This window comes from Pygoscelis adeliae, unplaced genomic scaffold (assembly GCF_000699105.1).
Source record: "Pygoscelis adeliae isolate BGI_AS28 unplaced genomic scaffold, ASM69910v1 Scaffold33, whole genome shotgun sequence".
Classification (NCBI taxonomy): Eukaryota; Metazoa; Chordata; class Aves; order Sphenisciformes; family Spheniscidae; genus Pygoscelis; species Pygoscelis adeliae.
This window is the reverse complement of record NW_008824413.1, coordinates 1350692-1373801: the sequence shown is the minus strand read 5'-3', so window position 1 is coordinate 1373801 and position 23110 is coordinate 1350692. Positions and strand designations below refer to the sequence as shown.

Sequence of the window (23110 nt, the reverse complement as noted above, 5' to 3'; positions counted from 1 at the left end):
TCTAAGGCAAGAGAGAAGATAAATTGTCAAGAAGGAGAAGAAACAGTAGCACTTGAGGAGCCGGTGATAATGCTGAGTTGATGTAGCTGACTATCCCTGTCCTGATATTTGTCAGTGCTACGAATGTAGAGAGAGAAGATAAAACCCTACATATGCAAAGAAAACTAAATTTCAGGTGTCTGGTCTTGTAGTGGAGTAGAAAATCCTGAGTTGGTAGGTGTCTTCATTCTGTGTAACATTTGAGGTGTGATAGATGGCTTAGGTTTCACACAAGCCAGAATTCAGTGGTAGTCCTCAAGTCAGCTTATCATACTATCTGTGCGTGTTCTGAATGTTTGGCTCTACAGTGTCACGAATGTGACATATGAGTATTTGCAAGGGAAAGATTAAAATAAGTGTTCTTTCTCTCCTGTGAAAACTAGGATATCTAGTGTTAGTGATTATATTCTACATGAAAGATACAATTTAAAATGAAGTTTTCGGTGCAACTACTCTGTAGCTGCCAAATATAAGTAAAAATGACCATGTTGCTATTTATGCTTCAGTACTTCAGCAGACTGCCTAGCTTGTTTCAGTGTAGTGTAAGTTAATGGAAAATCTGAAGAGAATGAAAAGGAAACAAAGTCTGCCAAAAGATAATAATATTTGTTCAAAGAGATGTGCTAAAGAATTTCTTTATATACTGAAGCCAGTATAAATACTGCTTGTAGTTCTGAGGATTTTGTGGCTGTTGCCGAAATTGTCAATTTAGAAGCAGCTGTGGATTTTTTCCTTGAGCTATGATTATATGGTGACGAAATTTGTGTTCTCTGTTCTAAACAGGTGTTAACCACCAAATCATTATATAGTATACATGATTGAGTATGTCAGTTTCCAGTGGAGAAACAACTTGTTCTTGAATACGCGGAGTAAGTTTGTTAGAATTAATTCAGACTAACTCGGTTGAAAATGAGGTCTGCTGCATTTCAGAGATTTGTCATTTCTGATGCTTTTCCTCCCCGCCCCCAGCTTTTCAAGTGGTGAAATCTCAGCTATAAATCATTTGCCAGAGAAGAAATTGATTATGAAACAGAGGTTATATTAAACTCTTGGCTGCTGCTAGAGTTTCAAGTGACTTCCCATTTCTGTGGCTTCCTGTGGTCAGATGAAAACATAAAATTTCTGTGTTCAGTTTCATTTTAATTCTGAAGCTTTTGAAAGTGGTTATAACAATTCTGAGTAAAAGACTGGAATTATTGATACCTGTTTTTTGCTTTATAGCTCCCACTATCAAAAGCCTTAATGCTTTGGGAACAATGCCTGTTTAAATGTTGGTTTTCAGTTTGGAAGTTGGTTAATACGTTCATTTTAAGTAAGTCTTCAGTGATATTGGAATAAACTCATTGAGAAAATTTTATGCTAGTTGGAATTCTGTAAGTTCTGAAATGCAGGGTTTTTAATTCTTATAGCAGCAATTTAAGTACCAGTTTAACAATTCTAGAAATGAAATATAAGCTCTTGTTAAATACGTTTTTTGGTTAAATAAGAGAAAGCTTTGTGTCAGTTCTCAGATTGTTACATTTTAGTGAAACTAACCTGGATTTGAATCAAATTATCCATTTTTAACTATCTTGTTTATAACTACTCAACTACATCTTGCAAGTAAATACCTCAAGGTGTGGGTAATACAGGTGTAATTGGTAGAAACAGTACTTACAAGTCCACTTGTGACATTCCCTGATGCTGTTGAGGAGTTTTTCATTACTTTGCAATGAAGTAGTAGGACTTTTGGGTGTATATAGAAGTTGCCCAGGTCTCTGATACCATACTTGTCTTCATTTTTTTCATTATCTCACTGGGGGTAGTCAGTAGAACAATATTTACTAGTTTGTTGTCACACCGTGTGCTCAGTAACTGCACCTTTGAGTTGTCAGATTTCTCATTGCTGAAGGATGCACCATTTCATTTCCAAATGCTATAGTTAATCTCATAACTAGCACATAGTACTGTATAGATGCATTTTTGTATTTTTTATGTTAGGTACAGATTTCTAATTTTTTTGCTTTCTAGATGCTTTCTTATAAAAAACACGTAAAAGAACTGTTTTTATACACGTTTTAAATGATGTGAATAATCTTGTAAGTGTTCTAAGGAGCTGCACATAATTTTTATTTCAGTAGCTGAATTCCATAAACAGAATGAATAGGCAGCAAATTTACAGACATGAAGAAAACATTTAAGAGGGGTGCTGCAATTAAAAAAAACCAAACCACAAAAAAACTAAACAAAACCAGAGTAGATTTTTCTTTCAAGTTACCATGATGCTCATGAAGAGAGGAAGAAAATGGCATTAAGATTTGGGAAAGATTAGAAAGAGAAGACTGTCATGCTAGATTATAACCTGTTACTGTATTTAATACCTAATATACGTTTTTCCCCCCACAGAAATTAGCAGAGTACGGAAAGACATGTATAACGACACATTAAATGGTAGTACGGAGAAGAGAAGTGCAGAATTACCAGATGCTGTGGGACCTATTGTACAGTTACAAGAGAAACTATATGTGCCTGTAAAAGAATATCCAGATGTAAGTATATCTTTTTAGTCCCTAAATTATTTTTTGATCCTTGTGGTCGTCTTTAAATGTAAATTTCATGTGATGCTACCCTTGGATCACACTGAATTGTTTTTGACAAGATACTTTTTAGGGAAGCAGTGTATGTTCCACTTGGTGGCTTGATTTGTAGTGAGTGTGAGTGGAAGAAGGTTGCCTTAAATACCAAACTAGTATGGATTATAAAGCTGTAGATCTAAGATCTGAATTATCTTATTCATTCTGTACTGTCAGTCCTGAGACTCTGTAGCGAGTTTTATAAGGGAAGTAGTTCTTGGGACAGTGTTTTTTCCTCTTAGTATGTCTCTAAAAGTCAGTTGGAGAATCCTTAGAGACCTTTTGGAGACTGTACTTAATTACTGTTTGTCCCATACCTGTGTAACCAGTTCTGTCGCATGTAGAAGTGTCTTTATCTTGGGGTTGGGGTTTTTTTCACCTTAAGCAAAGCTCCTTGCTTGCATGCCAATGTTACGTTCTCCATTGGGTGTTCTGTTCTATTATACACCTACCTTTTTGAGGGAGAATGGTTTCGTTTAACTAGAAGAACTATCTGGAACTCCTGTGGTCTGAATGGTTTCTTAAAACAACTTGGGAAAAATAGTCCTGTCAAAATCTACCCCAACGATTTTCATTGATCACTGACAAAATAAGAAATTGTGTTATTCCTCCATAATAGAATTTAGAGGTCATGTTGCAGTGGAGGAGTGCAGGGTCCAAGTGAGGCATTTGCATATTGAAGTGGTATAAAGTAGAAGAAAGTACAGAACAGCAAAAAATGGAAGCAACATTTGTGTATTTCTTTGGCTTTTTTTTGTATCATTAGTTAGATTAAGCTCTCAAAATTGAGCTTTATTATTTTAATGCTGCTTAGAACATACAGACCTCTAAATAAAACCTCATTGTGCCATACTCCATTAAGAAAATTAAGTGCAAGTCGTTATTCAGAACAGAATATTTAGACAAATGTCTCTTCTCCCTTTTCAGTTTTCATGAAGTTGTTTTGTTGCTTTTGGGTTAAAATACCTGTACTGGGAAAAGTGTTCGAAGAATTTGCATTGGCAGTAAGGACATCTCTCTCCCCTTCCCTTCCGTTTTTCTTCCAAGTTAAATATATGCATATGCATATCTATACACATATGTGTACACATATGTACATGCATACATATCCCCACACCAAAAACAGTGTTTCTTCTGAAATTCCTTGGAATTACAGATTTTTGAGAGGAACTGTGCTATGCAATTGTTCCCATAATGTGATGCAAGTAGCTCTGTACTTAGTTACCTGTATATCTCTTAGAGCTATATTACTTACTGGCTTTTTAAAACATAGCTTAGTTGTTGAAATCTCTGTTTTATAACTCAACAATGCATCCTTTGTCAAGAGTTGCCTCAGTTATTGGTTGTAGTTTTTACAGAACTTGATGCTTGCTGTACCAGGATCGTGAGATAGCAGGAAGAAAAAGGGGTTGGACTTCCTGTAATTATTATTAAACTTTTCTTCTAGAAGTCAAGGGTGTAGTAGCTTAGCTCTTCACTGCCAGTTAATTATGAAATATAGTGTAAATAAGCAGGAAGGAGTTTTGTCTCTAGTTACTGTTAAAGCACTTGTGTAACTTTGGGTGTATGATTTCTCTAGTTACTGCTAGCTCTTTGTGTGCCTTCAGAAGAGTGGTCACTAATTTATTTTAATCATGTCCTACAAATTCAGAAGTTGGGGAGACTTGTGATTTGTATACATGTGTCCTGGAATAAAAAGGTAGTTGGTTCTTGTGAGATGATGTGAAATGTTTGCTAGAAGATGTACAGCTTCTACCATTGTGGTGGTACTTGGCAGTTCAAGCTTCATTGGGAAGCCAAGCCCAGCGTTCTCTATGTGCTCCTGCCTGTCCACGTGTTGTCTGTATTTGTTCCTAGCTACTCAGAATGGGATCTGCACAGCCTCAGTAATTGGTTAAGCAACTAGAATATACCGCCACATACAAGAAAAGCTGTGGTTTTGTATGTAGGCCGTTTCTAAGATCTTCTGCGAGTTAGAAATTAAATAACCTCCTTTGCATTCAGGCTAGTACAGCGTTCACAAGGACTGGAGTACAGTGACTCCAGCTTGTCTTAAAAAAACCCTGTAAAATTAACTTGTAAAGATTAATTTCACCTGTAAAGATAATTTCATTGTAATCACACAGTGTTATGTGAAACTTCTTACTCATATCTAGCAATTGATTTAATTGTTATCAGATACAGGGAAGACATGCTGTGCAGACTATCAGAGTAAGTTTGTCAGATAAATCCAGTTAATTCTTTCTATCGCCATCATTCTCTTCCAACTGACAATCTTGTGTACCTTACAAAGACATAAAGATGGATAAACTTAAAACTTATTCAGAGAAGAGTGACCAGAAACTGTTTTCTGATGTAGATTAGATACTATTTTTAATAACAGAAATTAAAAAAAAAAAAAAAAAAATCAACAAACTTTTGGCCCTACCACCATAGGGCCATTTTGTGCACAGAATCCTAAATTAGTTGTAAGGCATGAAAATAATGGTCTGCCATAAGTTTAAGCAAACTTGTGTTTTATATCTGTATAATAAACATACATATATACATATATGTGTAAAAGATGAAACAGTACATTTTCGTAGCCTACATCACTTCGATATTACTGTTTGACTGTCCTTTGAGTACCTTAATAGTTTAGTTTTTTATATGAGTGCATATTGAGTATTTTTATTCTAATTTTTATTCTAAGACCATAGTTGATGCAAGGTGCAACTTTCCAAAAAATCGATTGTCTGAAACAGCCTGTAGTTTTTAAATGCCAACCGTGTAGAGTCTGCATTTCTACTTCTGTAGTAATAAGTGGAAGATATGCAAAAATCTTGCTAAAGAATAACTAGTTTTCTTTTGTATGTTGTATTAATAAGAAGCGTTTTTCCATGATGTAATCACCATCTGAAAATTGTGTAACCGTTGGGGTAGTCTGCTTTCTGGCTCGTTGTTTTTCCATTACAAGTTACAGTGATGCAACTGTGTATGTTTGTGTATATTATTTTCTTCTAGCGCCCTTGGAAGGTGTTAGATCTTTATGGGAATTTTAGTCTTAAAACTGCGATTTGAGCTACTTAGCTGTTCTGAACCATGTATGTACTCCTGAAACTTGAGAGAGAAATTGTGCAGAAGGCACCCAGAAAATTAAATTCCATTAGTTGTCCATAATTTGCCCTTCAGTTAAAAATGTGTTCTCTCTACAGTTAAATCTTTGTATGCTCATTTAAGCCTTTGGTGTGTTAGAGTTTGAAGGCATTTTCAATTCATGGAGAAATATCTTCCATCAGAGTTTAAAAAAGTAGGAAGAAAAGATGTCAGGAAAACCATTGAGCTCTCAGGAAGCAGAAGAATGGAGGATATGCTATTGTTTGTGGGTGAATAGTTAATAGTCTTTAGCATTTCTTATGCTTCAGATAAATGATTAATTTTCTTGAATTTCCCTAAAGAGCTGAGACTAAACTTTCTGTCTGATATCAATTTAAACAGTTTTTGGAATTAGTACCTACAAATGTTGGACTGAATAAATGTTTTCCTATTATAATCATGGCTTTATTATTAATAAGTACCCTGTTAGCTCTGATTAATGTGAAATTCTCTGTTGGAACTCTTCTGCGCCTCTTCAGTAAAAATGTAAGAACTCAATAATTATTGCATCTAAAGTAGCATGTCCTTTGGGTATACTGAAGCTCAAAGGCCAGCAGTGATAAACAGCTTGTGCGTACTTTCCTGACCATTTTAGTTAAAACTGTTTAATTAGTACAACAGAACGATGAACACAGGGATTCATTTTACTATGGGGAACTTACTGACAAAACATTCAAATCCTTTTTCAGTTTGGTAATATCAGAGTTTAACAGCATCCCTAATATGGATTGGGAAAACGATAACATCCTCTTTATTTATTGTTCTGATTCTTTTACTTAAGCTCTTCATTCCCTAGTGGTAAACAGGGAAGGAGGCTAAAAGAGCTGCCTTGTTTACCCTTGCAATAGGAAGGAAAGAGAAAATATAACTGGTCTCTGTAAATAAACTTGGGCTACAGAGTACCAGCAGGGCTGAAGGAATATGTGGCAAAAGGTCAACTACTGATACAAGTACAAATGTATATGAAAGAACTAAAATAGTTCGATTACTAATTTCCAGTCTGAATGAAATATTTGGAAAAACATTCTAGTAGAAGTACTGGGAGCAAAAAAGTTAATTTTGAGTTTGAACTTTATATATTTATGAGAGGCTTTACGTACTCTGGTTGCAAATAGTAAGGGAACGGATTCATTGAGAAAGGTCCCCTTTGTTTAGCTGCTAATAAAACGAAGACATGCCTTAATATTTGTATGAAGCTTTTTTACCCTTTCTGTCTAATGTTTTACTGGATATCCTTCCATTACTGGCCATTGGATTCACCTTTTGAAAGATAAGTTTCTTTTGAGCCCTGATTCACACTCAATAGCTTACATTTTTTTGGTAGCACCTTGCTGAAAGATGACATACATTGTCATAATTTTATTCAGAAATAAGCCTGTCAAATCTCCAGAGCATGTTTGTCCTCAGGGGCAAAAGGATGGAAGACAGTCTAGAATACATTGGAGATAAAGACCCTGTCCTTTAGTCTCTGGCAGTAATCTTGCAGGCTCAGCATCAGCTCAGCAGTACTGATGAACTTGGTCCATATCTCATCCTTGTGAGACTTATTTCTTCCCCATTTAACTCTTCAAGCATTGAGTGCTATTAAGTTAGACAGGTGATTACCTAGTCATTTATCTGTTAATATTCTTATTCCCGTTTCATTCTTACTTTCAAATTTTGTTCTTTAACTATTTGCAGATATTCTGGTGTGTGTGTGTGTGTAAATAAAAAAAAAAAAGGAAGGCAGGGTGGAGGTAAGACAAGTAAAGACTAAGTAAATAGCACTTGCTTTGGCTAGGAACAATGTTTCCCTTAATATTTTTCAAAGTAAATTTGGAAATGTGAGAGAAGAAATGAGTTGCATCTGGTACTGATACACAAGTTGAACGTATTTGTTAGGATACCAGTTTGTTATGGTGATGCTTGTATTAGTAACTTCTTCAAATTAACATCATAGGATTAAACTTCTAGTGATGTCCAGCATGTATATGACACTTCTAGTAGAAACTAGTGGATTATTTTTCTTGTTTAGTCACTATACAGGTCCAACTCATAAGGGTAGGAGTCCTCTCATCTGAGATTAACAGCTAGTGCTAGACATTTGGGCGCCTTCTGTACGTCATGGATGAAAAAGAGTGTGTGTGGGGAAGCCAAGTGCTGAAGGAGAATGGTAGGCTAGAAAACTAATCTAAACAGTTAGTTTGTAGATGCTTGTTGTTTTTCTGTGAATGAAATATCTAAAATTTTAGTTAGAATAAATTAATCTTACTAAAAATGGTTAACTTCGGGCATTACAAAATTTGAGGTTGCAAAGGGATGTGTCCAACTGAATTTTTTGAAGAGCAAGTTAAGACCTAGTAGTCAACATCTGTCATGCTTGGTTTTGCTCTCACAGTGCCTTTCATTATGGCTTGTCTCTCAGTTGTAACTGTCTCTGCAGAGTTAGGCTTTCAGTTGGCAATCTACTTGATTGGAGCTGTCTTCTGAAGAGCTTCTTTTGTTTTAGAATTCTGCGTTGTATGCGCATAAATTTTAGTTCATGGACTACAAAGATAATTTGGGTGCATGGTTTCAGCTGATCATGTACTACAACTCTCTTGTGTCAGTTTGTCTATGCTTCCTTTTGCTGTTTTCCCTCAGAACTTACTTTGTGTAGTAGCTCTTGCAAGACTAAGTACCGAAGAGTTGTGTGCAAATACTAATGATGAAAGGTCAGTTGCGGGGCAGAGAGATTTGTGGAACTTTTTTTTTTTATTAGGTTTTTTGTTCAATCAGTTCTTTTGAATGTTTATCGTAGTAAAGAAGGGTTTTCTACAGAGAGGAGGAAGTGCTTCAGCATGACGTTTTTGCTTCCTGTTGTGAATAGGTCAGGTACACTTGGGCACACCTGCTTGGTAGTTTTTTGTGAATTAACATCCTGTGTACTTTAATTAGGATTGGGGACTGCAGTAAACATGGAAATACGTCAGTAAGGGCTAAAGCCATACTTAATAGAGCAAAGTAGTGCTGTGTTTAAAATACATATGTAGATTTAGAAATCTGTTTAGGCATCAGAATCCCTAGTGGATGCACTCAGTTATTCAAAGTCAAGAACAGATCTTCTCTCTTCTTCAGAGAGCTGAAGTTGACTCCTGAAGGGGGGGGGTTGTAGTTGAGAAGTACAGTGTTTTAAGGAGGTAGGAAATACAGAGAGAAAAACCCGTTCTTGAGAATGAAGAGGTTTTTAAACTTTTTTTCCTCTGGTTAGTTGACAAAGGAGAGCTATAACACTGAGCTGCTGTACTTTCCCTAGAAACTTAACCTGGCGATTATGATACCGTGCTATCTTCCTTTTTTTTTTTACCTTCTTTTTTTTTTCTTTTTCCCTCCACATCTGGTGGTCAGTAAGCTTTTTACAGGCATACTAGATATTTCTTCCTTTTTAGTAGCTCCGTAGTTTAGGTATTACTGTTTGTACACTCAGATTTTCATGGAGTTGCCCTTGTAAAAGTAATTCAATACTTTCTTGTCAGAGGACGGCATGTGTTCTGTAACTTCATACAGGTAGATCACTGAAATGCAAGTCTTCACTAATTATGCTTGGTCTGTGTTTTGCCGGGATAAGAAGGCGCCAAGCCCCATCCTGAATTGCTATTAAAAGTAGTTTTGAGTACCAGTCAAAATATCAGGCTGATATTTTCCTTGTACTTCTCCTAAATCATACAGTCAGGTAAAAATCAGCTTACATGTCCTCAATACTAAAAGGTCTGTTGTTTATTACTAGAATAAGTCTGCTCACAAGCCTTGGGGATGCATATTAATTAAAAAAACAGTTGCCTTTTAAGCAAGAACACGGACTAGTTTTTTAAAGAGGTGTGCTGGTTTTAGGTTCTGCTGTTTCTAAAGTTCTTAACTCATTAATACATTTTAAAGTGTGTATCACTTGTCAAGGAAAAGTCTTCAGTATAATGTTGCATTTATAGCATTCATTTCTGATTTGAATTTGATCCATAATTGAGAAGAACAGGATTGTTGTTGTCTGCATTTGTGTCTCATTGATGTTGTTTGCTTGGTCTTTTTCCATGATTCTTGTTGAGAGGAAGATTGTACACAAATATCAGCTTGTGGAGTAAACTTTCTGTTCCGATCTTTCCTTTCTTCCGTGTTTTGTTTCATAGTTTAGGAACTGTTTACCTGCCTTAGTTTTGAACGTTGTATTTAGATTAAAACACAAATGCTACCTCAGTAGATATCTCTGCATAGGAGATTCTGAGATTGTGTAGCTAATAGGTATTTGTCCATTGTTCTATGGATCTACTCAATTTATTCAATTAGTCTCTGCTATTTTTTAAAGCCAGTAAGAACAGTAGTTGGACACAGTTGTTTCATTTCAGTTACTTTGGCATAGTATTAATTCACAATTTAAGCTTTTATACGTTTCTTTTCTCTTTCTTATTAAGAGCAGTGTAAAATAGTTGAATCCTGTGAAGGCACTGATTCCTTCTGAAATTTGCTACACTTATTTGAAACTGTGTGCGTTGTTTTTCTTTCATATACACTCAGTATTTTAAGAAAAATAATGCTGGTTGATGAGCAGCCAGTTCCTTTTTACACCTTACTTGCACTCATTTTAGCTGTCTCTCATTATATAGCATAGTACCCCCGGTCTTCTGGGAAGGCTCGTGCACCTGTTCTAATGGTACGTTCACCCACCCAAGACTTAATTTTAAGTTGCTTAGGTTGATTAATGCTTTTTCAGAAGCTTCTGTTTCTTTAGAGTATGGACATAAGCTTGATCAATATCTTTCAGCTATGTGGTTTATAAACAATCAGAACATGCTGCCCTAAAAATTCAAGTTCATTCTAGTTATAAACATTATGATCAGTAGTGTCAAAGGACACTGAGGGTTTTGCCCTGTTGTCAGTGATACAAGGACTGCTTGCTCTGGGAAGATCGTCAACTGAATTATGATTTAAAGTTGTCTTAAATATGCAACAGTTTCAGATTATTTTTTTCCCCCGTCAAGTACGGATGGTCTAAAAATGTGAACGCTGCATGAAATAGATATCTCTGTTTTGCTGTTCCAAATTTATTATCGTGATTAGTGGAAATGACCAATTGTTATCTTGTTAATATATCTTAAGTACTGTTGTTAATTTGAATAATATATTCATTATCATATTAAACTTCTGGGTCGTACTGTTTAACCTAATTGTTTGAATTTTATAGTTTGGCCTCATTTGACTGTATTTGATTACTATTCTTTTTAAAGTGAATGTCACTTGCATTGAAAGTAAAGAAAAGTTGCTGTCACTCAACACAAATACTAAAATAATATTTCTTGGGCTTTGATGTCTTCAGATTTTTTTCAAGTTAGTCTGGCCAAAATTGATATGTTGCATCTTTTTTTTTTTTTCTTCCACAAGTGCAAATGTTGTCCTTGAGACCTGAAAAGTTGTAAACAAAGGCTTGTGAGTCTTTCTGAAAGATTTCAGTTTCTTCAGGAGTCAGCAGATGGGCAAGCTGAACGAGCGAGAGACCTGGAACTCTGGCTTTGTTAGCGTAAATAGGGCTGGAAGAGAACTTAGGATACAGAGATATATGTTACTAAAAGCAGGTGGATTGGCATGGGAACCTGAAGTGCATCTCAAAGCTTTGCAGTAACTCTTTCTTACGCCTTTTTTCCTGTGGTAAATACGAGGTAGTTCCTCCTTTGTTGCAATGACTGTGGTGGTGGTAGTGGTGATCACAGAACTGTTGAATGTGGTGTCTGTCCGTCCGTCTCCTTACTTTAAAAGCCCCTGGGTAAAAGGCAAAAGCTAGTTAGAAATGAAGCCTGAATGTAGTAATTGTTGATATGCTGCTATTTTAGTAGTGGTGTAACGGCAAACATTTAGGATAATAGATTCAATATGATTTGATATGCAAAGGTGCTATTATTACTGTAATACTAGACTGTAATACTGCTGCTCTGTACTGCTTGATGCTGGCTGAAGCACATAATGCTATAGTGCATATGTTGTGAGACTTGTACCCTTAAATGCTCCCGACCAGTTGGGCTTTTTAAGGTGTTTCAGGCGCTTTTCAGTTTTGTCTCATTTGTCTTTTTATGTATTACCTTTTTACAGATAGAGCAGAGAGTTGAGGTTTGGTAATATAACAGCTCTTAGCAGAAGTCATTTAAAGCAAACAAGGTGGATTAGACCTTAAAACACTAAAGGGAATATTGATAGGGCTGTAATTTGAGAGATCTTCTGCATTTCTGACCTGTTCTCCTGCAGTTCTAGGCTTTAATTTTGCAAACTTACTGATTCTGGTGGCTGTACATGTATATTGAACACTTTTCTAACAGCCTTTTCAGAAAGTGAATGGAATTGTTCAATTTTTCGCTTTAAATATGGTCAACATTGAGAAACCTATTTATGATTTTTTTTTTAGTAGAAATAATTGGACAACAGACACTGAAAGCTACTAGTCTTTTTTCTTTTACACTTGGTTGAAGCATGTCACTTGAAGTCTGTAGTAGAAGGACAAACTACCAGTTATATAACCCTACTGTTTTTTGTTCTAAACTTTTGGGAGGGGGATTGCTTTTGTTTTGATGAAACAATTTAAAATTACTTTCTGTGACGTGTTTCAGTATTTTCATGGCATGAAATTCTAGACCTAGTTTGGTAAATCAACTCCTAATGAATCTAATGCAGTGCAAACTATGTACATGGAAATTGATTGTGATGTACAGAGTTCCTATGGCTAAGCATTATAATTCTCTGTTTAAATCGTGAGTTTTTGTAGTTCTGATTGTTGAAATACCTGGAGCATTTTCAATATATTTAAATATAAATATATATAAATAGCTATTTCAAAAGTTGATTTGTCTCAAACTAGGTAAGATTTCTGATCCCCTCCCCCGCTGTGAATTCATATAAATCAGTTTGTTTCTACTATAGAGCTTTAATTTTATGGATCAGACTGCAGTTGTGTTACCAATACTCAAACGTGTGTAAAAGTAAATGAGTAAAGCAAAAATTATCTAATATTGGTTGTGATTATAAATTACAATTTAGTCAGCTAAATTAGGTAATTAAAATCAGTCACATGAATGGAAAGCATGTTTATGTTTAGGAAGGTTAAATACCTTCATTTGTGACTCACTTCAGAAATTTCATAAAATGCATTTTTTTTCCCCCAGATATCTTGGTTGAATACGGAAACTTTCATCACAGCTGTCATGCCTACCTTTATCCACAAAACAATCCTATGCATCTTTATCATGTCTTTAGTTGTTCTGTTGCTTGGTGTGGTGCTTTACCTTGTTTTGCTTTTGTTTGGTGGTTTTTGTTTTTGTTTTTTTTTTTAAACTTCGCTTGTCAGAGAGAGTGCTATTGTGGAGGAAAAAATAGTAATTACTATTTATATAATACAGCTTTAAGATCATCTGATTTGGCAGTGTGCAATTTCTGTGTTTCCTCCCACTTTTCAAGGTGACTAATAAACTTATTTTTGGAACTTAAAATTATAAAAAACTGAATAATTCAACATAAAATCTATTGCCTGAAAGGGATGCAGAACTTTGTCTAAAGTTCTGGTAACTAATAAGATGAAATGAAGTGGTTACTGAGCACCTCTTCTTTGCATAAACTTAAGTATAACCTCAAAGCCTGTTTCTGCTCGGTCAGCTCTTCCTTTTTGGGGGAGGAAAAATGACTGCATTTCTCTGATAATTTTAAAAAAGAGAATGGTGTCCCATAAGTATAAGAATTTCCATTTCTGCAAAGTATTTGTAACAACAGTATTGCCATCTGCAACGGTGCTCCAATTTAAACATATCTTTCTCACTTCTGATTACTGAGAATTGGAAGTAGTCTACAGCAAAATTGCCAACTTTAAGTGCCTTGGGTACTGTCACATGTAGTCACATCTAATTAAAAGGTATTATTATGGAAATTAGTTGTTGGACTGTATATCCTGAGGATCCTTTGTTATTGGAATATGAGTTTAATGATGTAAACTGTGAGGCTTAGAGGGCACTGCTGGAACCTACAATTAGGTTTTGGAGACCGATTTACACACAGCTCAACTTGTTAATTCTCTAGATAAATGTGTCACGATTCCCAAGTAGAGCATGGAATTGAACAATTTTTACTCATCTCCTAGTGTTATTGAAACTGATGTCTTGTCACTGTTCTGAAAACCTCATCTTAGTGAATAGGATGAAACAGATTATTCACTATCTCACTTAAGCATGCCTACTATTAGATTGTTCATGGGATCTGATTTCCTGAAAGAGTTTCTGTGAACAATCTTTCAATTACTGTTTAAAGGTTTTTATGACCTCTTAAAGGAGGGAACTACCAAACTGTACTGTGGGCCTTTAAATCATTGCAAATGGGCCTCTAACGATAGCAGAGATTCCTATTTTAAAACCATGAAATTGTTAATTTGTCTATCTTTACAGCTTTGTCACTTATGTTGATAATTCAAAGCAATTTAAAATCCAATTATTTCTAAAATATGACAGTAATTAGATTAGTGTTTTTACATGAACAGAACATGTAGCATAAAATTCATTTTGAGGGATATATTTTATAGTTACTTAAAATGGAATTGAAACTGCCCTATTAAGATTTTCTTTAAACTTGTGGCATGAGGAAAAGGGTTAATGTTATAAACAATCTTAAATGGAAAGCAAATGTGACTTTAATGCACGGTTTGTATTGGTATGTATGAAAAGCATTGAGAAAGCAGAAGTGAAACAAATAGTGCAAATTAATATAGTACAAACGGCAGGATTTCTGTCCTATTAGGCGAAGGTAGAATAATGCTAATTAAACATGCTAAAGGAACAAATTGCTGTTTCACTAAAGTTCTAAAGTTAATGTTTATATAAACAAATACACAATTTGTAAACAGTGAAAATGAGATCAGAAACTGGGGAGGGAGGACGGGGAACGGGACACAAAACCCAAAATGTTTTTCACCATGACTGTGTTTGACAAGGCATGGCTTTTGTCTCTGATAACTGATAAGGTCTCTGCTTTGTTGTGTGTTCTTGTACCTCCTGGCTGCTGATCCAGCCCGCAGTGTTGTCAGCTCAGTGAGGAATGTCAGTGGACTGGAGCAAAAGGGACATTAAATGGTTGACACTGAGGGATGGCAATAAATGAGGTAGGAGCTAAATATATAGGTTTGTGACATTCTAGCAGCTGGCTTAAGTCCTGCTGTTTGTTGCTTGGGTATACTAGCCTTAAAAAGGAAGAGAATGCATTGTAGCATGTGAAAGAAAAAAAACAGCTGGTAGCTTATCAGTCAGCCCTAATGACAGAGAAGGTTAAAGAGTTTGGAAGGACAAACTTTTTGAAAGAGTGCTTTTATTAGTAACATAAAATTCTTAATTTTATATAAATAGTTTTATAAACTAGTCTAAAGCTTTGCAGTTTTCCATGGCTCGTTCAGTGCAAAAAGAAATGAATACTTCATTTGCTGTCGAAAGAAAGTTATTTTAAAAATTAACTTGTTTACTTTTGATTCAAGCAGTTTGTTAGGTCATTTTACAGTAACCTTTTTTTTGTTTTGTTTTCTCGCTCCTTAATGGGACTCTTTGGAAACATTTTGATACTTGATTAAGTGTCTTGCAGTTTAATACTTAATTTAGAAAAAAATGTTTATTTTTGTAATAGATGAAAGCATGAATGCTCTCGAATGGTATAAACTTTCTATATATTAATCCTCCCCTTTATTAGAGATGTAGAAAAGTATGTGATTTAAATGTGATTTTATATTTGATGCATTTTCAAAATGAAAGTTAATGTTTGGAAAAATCAGTGTTTAATTGCTTAAAAGCCTCATATTTGATATGTAACTTATAACTACATCTAGTTCTTTTACATGCAGTAAAGGCTGTTAGAATGTAAGCTTGAAATGGGTCCAGCACCTTAGCTGAAAGATTAATCCTGCTTGATATTGTTTGCTGCTTCTTGTTGATTGAGGTTTCTACTGTTTCTTCTCAAGAACTGTTTAGTTCTTGAACCCAAACTTGGTTATGGCAGTCAGTTGACCCAAAGAGAAGTGAAGAGCAAAACCTCATTTATGGCTCCTCAACAGGTACACTAGTGATGAACAAGCCTTTCTGTCCTCTCTTTTGTATCCGTCATAAGTGTCTGTGTTGGTGGGACACCCTAGAGGTGGTCCTCCAGTGGGCTTAACAGGTGAGAAGGAATGGGCCCAGCCTTTCCTTGAAAGAAGCTGTGGGTTAAAGAGAGTGAAACTGTACTCCAGCCTAAAAGCCTTCAGTGGAGAGGACTTGGCCATTTTTTGTTCTTAAATGTGGACAGGGTCCTTGTGCAGCAGCATAATCTGACATGGTGGGAAGAGATCAGGAGATTCCAGATCTCCGCCTCTTGGGAGGAGCTGGTATGTCCTCTTCCTTAAAGTTTGTTGGAGTGTTTGTAGAAGGGAGGTGTATAGCCCAGGAGCGTAGCTTTTAGAAAACTGCAACAATGATAGATGAGTTTCATTTGTCTTAATATTAAAAGCTGGGTTTTTTTTCCTATGATAGGAGTAGCTTCTCCTTGTTACGATAGTACTATCAGAGAGGGTTTCTATCAATTTGAGATGGTCTTGCATTAATTTATTGTCTTTGTATGTGTTTATGGGGAGTATTAAAACACGTATGCAAAAGTTCAGGTGGACTGCACATAGCATGATGATGCACCAGATATGGTTTTCAGGCCTTGAGTAAAAGAGATTAGAGAGATTTGAGCCGCTTTGCTCAGGGAATTTGATGTATTGTGTTTAGTCAGATTTACTTTTTTTATATATCTCTGTATAGGGAGATTTATGGCTGGGCAGCTATACAGTCATTTGAAAATCTCCTCTTGTATTTAGTACATGATACCATTTATGAAGTGCTGGTTACCTTTTGAATTAACACAGCAGCCCTTTGTGGATCTCTGTTTTGAATTCTGTAAGTTTTTTAGGTCAATGCAAATATTACCTATGTGATACATTATACAAAAATATCAGAATAAATATCAGCAAAATTGTAGCTAATTTAATAAATTTGCCTTTATTCCTTTTACCTGTCTAATGCAAGTGCTGATTGTTTACAATACTAGCTTTTTTCCCAAGTGATTATTTAATTCTGTACAGTAAAAAACAGAAGCACACAGCTTTTATAGTTTTGTGTTAGAGGTCAGTAATTTAAGAGTTATTCTTAAATTATTCTTTCAAACTTGGTAGTCCATTTAGCTGAATTCCCCTGCTTCTATTTAAAGCAACTTAAGCAGTGCAAATTCTTTAGTGTTTCAAAGTTTCTTGACTCTTTGACAATATAATGTAAGGTCTTTATGGCGGCAGTATATCATTCATTTTCACAAAAAATGTACATCTCCCTTTGGGTTTGTTTTGATTGCTTTCTAGCTTCCATCTGAAGGTTGTATTATCTAATGCCAAAATTATATGATGGCAGTGTAATTTTGCCACAGAAAAATGAAAAAGAAAAAAAATTCCTTATACAACCCTAGGACAGTAAAACTCCTTAGTAATCATTTAATTTTAAATTAAATGATAAATGTCTTGGCATAAATGTTTATGTCTTGGGTAAATTTTTAGAAAACTGAATTGAGTAACAGTTAGATGTGGTAATTTTTCAAATATAGTAGGATATTTGATTTTTTGGTATGCTATTAGATAGAATGACCTCCAAATTAGCCAAAGAATTTGTGAACGTATGACGTTAACTCTTTAGCAGCTAATCTGGCAAAACAGTTCCCTTGAGGTTAAAGATATTATCTTTATGTTAACATATAAAAATATTTTTTTTTTCATCTTTTCCGCCTTTGATAACACATGTACACACTGTGTTTAAAAAATCAGGTGGAATCTTCTGCCTACAGGAACTGAAAATAGATTTTCTGGGAAGGCTGTGTTATATTTTGTGGTTGAATGTGTGGATGAAAATTATGTTGGTACACTAGATAACAAGAGAAATATATTTTGAAGATTTTGATTTTTGGATGTACAGGAATTACTACATCCTGAATTCTTATGGCTGCATTTTGATAACGAGTTCTGACAGATAGCTAGTTCAAACAGATAACAAAGGAAACTGTATATTGGCTTCTCTGACTAGTTGTAATGCATTCAGTTAACTAGGTTTAGCTACTGCTGAGGTTCTTCTGTCACATGCATTAGAATTTCTGTGCGAAAAATTAAGTTATTTAGCTAAATTTCTAGCTACCATGATAAAAAACTATTAAAAAGTTTGAACATCTGAATGAAACACCAAATACTTAATCCAAATACTTGATAATTTACTCAGGTTGTCTTAAAATGCAAGTTAACAATTTGGAGAAAAAAGTTGCATACTTCAGTGTGTTACCTTTTTTTAAAAAAAAAACAACTGTGCTCTGGGATTTCTTTTTTCTTTAATAAAGAAAGCTCTATTACCATTATTAAAATGACCTGGAAAGCTAGCCTGACACCCCCCCCCCCCCCCCCCCCCCCCCTTCCTTTTTTATAGATCTGATCCATTGTATTTACATGGGGTTTGTAAAGCTGTTTGTCAGTTAAACAAGCTCTCAAAGCCTTCAGCACAGAGGTTATTAGAGATGAATAATGTGGATTTAAAGAATTTAGTAATTCATTCTAAATACCAGCTATACTTTTAAATGCATTTTTATTTTTTGCCGTTTTTTAAAGGAGCATTTTAAACATTAGGATGCAGTCTGCTAAGTAAAAAGTATATTTTATTGATATCACATGGATAATCTGGTTTGTCTAGTTTACAACTGTAGTGATCAGAAAAAGATTCCGAGCTTTTTGAATGATCACCAGTGGCTGATATTTTGCTCATAGAGAAATGAATGTAAATAATCTGGTAATTGGCAAGTCAACTCTAGCAATAAAACTAACCTTGCAGAATTGTGGCATCTTTAAATGAAATAAGTTGATATTTATTTTAATATTTTTATTAAAGATGTTCTTTAATGTTGCTGTGCTGTCTTGGGGCTTTAACTGTACAGTACTGCTTCATAAAAACAATTTAGTTTTTATTGTAGCAAGCAATATATTTATTAAAATTTATCACCCAGTTAAAAGAACCTCAGTTTTCTATCTGAAATGACATGGTATGCTGTTTGTTTTGACATATTCCAGAATACAATTTGAAGCAGTTTTTAATTTGTTAAATAATGTTACGTTGGCGGAATATAGGTACTAGCAAAGAGAACTTCATAGTTGAGTAGGGCTCAGGGTTACCCTTTGGAAAATGGAATGTAATTCTTGTGACTAATAGGATTACTTTTTTTAAGTAAAAAAGAAAAATCTAAATACAAAAAAAATCCTGATTTTTAGTATTAAAAATTCCTAAAATTTCTTATTTATTGTACCACCTGTTTTAATGTTACTCAGAGAACTTCACTAGTAAGAACTGCTCATTTATACTGTTTCTTAAGGTAGACCAAACTGTTTATTATGGTAATCCATCCTTGAAATCATGAAAGCATGTACTGCTGATGTCCAAGAGGGAAGGCTGCAATTCTCAATCTCACAGGGAGAATGAGGTGTTACTGTTCATCACGTGCTCTTTACTGTCTTATTATTAAAGCTTTACTGGAAAACATAGATAAACTTGTATCAACGTTTCTTATTAAAAGACTGTGTGCAGCCTCTATATAGGCAAGGTCTGTTTACTAGCTGGCCAACAAATGCTAAATATTATGCTCAGTTTTGGTCAGCCAACTGGCTTGCAGCATGTGCCTGTTCATTCAAGAGATTTTAATTCTGAACATAAGGTTAACTATTCGGTGTCTGAATTGTACTGATGCCATTTCACTAGCTTTCTAGATGAGGTGAGTTAGTGGTTAAACAGCATGGAGGAGGACCGACTCATGCATGCCATGCAACATAAATACCCCAGTACTTAGAACTGAGATTTAAGGTGTTCTCCCCTGCCCCAAATCGTGCTCACTAGTAAGCTTAAAAACTTTCTGGAGATCTTCCTCCTTTCGGAGATCTCATGGAATCTATACTGTTGCAATTGACTTAAGAACTTGTGCTTAAAAAAATTAAAAAATAATCTGATTTTAAAGGAACTTAAAATGTTACCAAAATTACAGCTACAATAACTGCGTTATGTAATACCTAGGTTAAATGTAGATCTGGGAAATAGTGATAGATGTAGGTGTTTGTGTGAGAACTCATTTACTCTTTGATACTAGCTGAGTTTTATCATTGTAACCTCTGAGACGTGTAATACGCAAAACCTCTGCACTAATGTGTTATTTTCGTATTCCTCTGGATGCTGATATTTTTGTAAAATATATCAGACTTCAAACCACTGCACATTAACTTTGTTCTTCTACTGCAAAAATACTATATGTTTTAGTAATATATTACAATTATGTTCACATCCTTTATTTTTGCATTAATAAATATTTTACTTAGAAAAGTTTTTGAACTAGACTAAGCTTGTCTTATTCCCATAAGAATTATCGGTTCTTGCCTGTAACAAAACGAGTTACTCTAGCTTTGATGTTGAAAAGTGATTACGGTAACTGAATTAGGAACAAAAAAAAAAATCCCCATAATATGTGTTAAAAAAGTATACAGTGAGCTAAATAAAGATGGAACCAGTCTTAGTGAATTATGTATGCACTGAAAATGATGCTTGGCCATTTAATAAACTAAGAAAAAGAAAAATCTTTTCATTATCTCCTTTTTTCACCAGTGATAAAGATTTTGCTGTTTTCTTTGTGACAACTCAAATTTTAGAGAATTTGAATTACTTTAAATATTTTGAGCTGTAATGACCCTTTTATTAAATGTCAGGGATTAAATTTCTCACACTTGGAAGTAATCTCGAAGGTATTTCAAATGGTGTGCTTAGAGGTTTTGGTTTTGTTTATCCAGTACAAAAGTACCTAATTGCAAATATGACAGATCCTAACTTTCTTAGGGTTGATATTCTGTATTTTATTCTCCGATACCTTAAATGGTTTTATTTTGTGTTTAAGTGATGAAGAGATTATTTCATGGTAGCTCATATGCATAAGTTTCTTACAGCACAGCATTTCTAATTTACTACTTCATCACTTAAATACTTCAATAGTTCTCATTTAGCTTTGATTATAGTATTAGAATGACATATGTCAGATACACCCAGCAAATATAAGTGGGTATATTTGACATAAGCAGATTATACATGTCATGCTGGTATTCACTACATACGTACTTTGGCATTTACTTGGTTATTTTGCTTAGAAAACATCCTGTATTAAGGGATGGAGGGAATGTTTCTCATGCATTGTTGTCTGCAGCCTCTCTTTTATTACCATGAGTTGTTGTTTGGAAGAGACTTCAGGAAACAACTTCACTGTTGTCACTAGCAATCTTTACCTAAAGTTAGTTTGTATGTAAAAATTAACTTCTGTACGTGGTTAGTATTGTCTGTGTTCACTGTATTGACAATGATAATACCATCTGCTTTGTCAGCCTCTTCTCCCTGTAAAATCTCATCAGATAGTCTGTTTTTCTTAACTATGCAAAACACTTGCCAAATTCCACTGGAGCATATTTAATCCTCAAAACACATGCTAATGCAGATAATGAAAGACCTTGCAATTTCAAAATTATTTTATCCCTGAAAATATATTTTCCCCACTTGATTTCTTAAATGTGTACAAGTGGCTGTATACGTAAACTTTTCAATCTTTGTTTTCAGTTAATCTATAGTGTGGTCACTGAGTAAGCTGCGTATATAATGCACATGTTTTTATTTGGTAGTAATTCTTATTACCGTTTTTCTTCAACAAAAGCTCTGTAGCTGTTTTCTGTTTTGATGAGTGTGGTGTTGAATTGCTGGAAATACTCAATAAGGCTTGAAATATATCTGAGGTTTTCTAGTCATGGAAAAAGAGACTTCCTTTAATCGCCAGCTATCAAAAATCTAGTGGTACCATCTTCTGTACTGGATGAAATAGTGGCAATATTTAGAAGTATTACAAGAAAATATTTTGACTGAAAAAAGGGGGGGGGGGCTGTAAATGTGAACTGAAAGGCTATGTCTTTAATCAATTCTTGCTGTTATCTTACTGTTGGTGGCAAATTTATTCGTGGTCATTTTGAGTAAAGAAAAAAATAATTTAGGTGTACATGTTAGTTCTCTTAAAAGTATGTCTCTGTGTTTGTATAGATATATATATGTACATAAACGTACATCACTACAGCTGCTCTTGTAAAGAAAACCCAAAAACCAAAGCCAACTTTCTGACAAAGTTGTCATTGTGAAAATGGGTATTTGGTCACAATACATTAATTGAATAAATATTGGAAAATGTTACTGCTAGAAAGCATATTCAGTGTAAGGTAGGGTAAATTGCCCATTTAAGTTACTTCTATTCTCCTATAAAATGTTTCAGATGAAATTTCTCAGAAATTTAATCTCAAAGCTACCTATCTATAATGTCATGCTACAAGTCTTGTTTTCTTTATTAAACACTAAACTACCTAACTGAAAGTATATGATCTTACCTTCTTAAGGTTTAATATTTTGTTTTCCAGTACCTCAGGTGGTTTTATTCTTGTTTCAAGTTACAGGTTTTCAAAAAAATCTAATCGGCTGTATATCTAGTGTTTTTTATGATGATCTAAAACTCAGCTTAAAGCAATTCAAGCTATTTCTAATAAATGCGGAAATATTTTACAGAAAAATAACTGTATTGCCAGTATCATAAAAGTGTTCCTTTAAAAAGAAAACAATAAAAAAACCCAACCCCAAATTTGCTGATTTTGGTGGGTCAGTGAAAGTTTTTGTTGGGTTCAGAGCCTCATCTACTGAGTATGTGACATGTTTTGTCAGCATAGTGCTATTTTTTATCTTCTACAGTAGTACTTCCAATTTAAGTTTGCATATAAATGTTTCAATTAAATGCATTAACTGCTTTTCTTCATCAAAACCACGCATGAAAATAAGTACTAAAACTTAATTGTAACCTTAAGAAAATTATTAGTACTTAGGAGTAATGTTAATCTCGCTCACAAAGAGTACTCACACTTAACAAACAACATCATGAGTGTCGTACACATTAATCACGCTTTCTTTTGAATGCTTTTCTCTTCTTGCTGCAGTTCCTTTGTGTCTCTTCGTTACTTCATTTCCACAGTTAGCGCTTTAGCCTGTAACTCTGTCAGATTAAGTTATCTCCCAAACGGGCTTGGAATAGGAGTATTATGATCTGAAGGCACAGAAGGTTCCCTCCAAAATGGCTAAACTGACTGCCAGCATTGCTGCTTGAGATAAAATTACCAGATGTTCTCCATTATAACATCCAGTTTTCAGTTGCTTCTTAACCTTGACATA

General features: G+C 34.6%; 1 protein-coding gene across 1 annotated transcript in view; it reads left to right on the top strand.

Annotated features, from left to right (window-relative positions):
* Positions 1-23110, top strand: part of QKI (QKI, KH domain containing, RNA binding) — a 161878-nt gene that overhangs the window by 28276 nt on the left and 110492 nt on the right. Inside the window, exon 2 of the mRNA XM_009320757.1 lies at positions 2425-2567. Coding sequence (XP_009319032.1) covers positions 2425-2567 — 143 coding nt within the window. The remainder of the gene's footprint in view (positions 1-2424; positions 2568-23110) is intronic.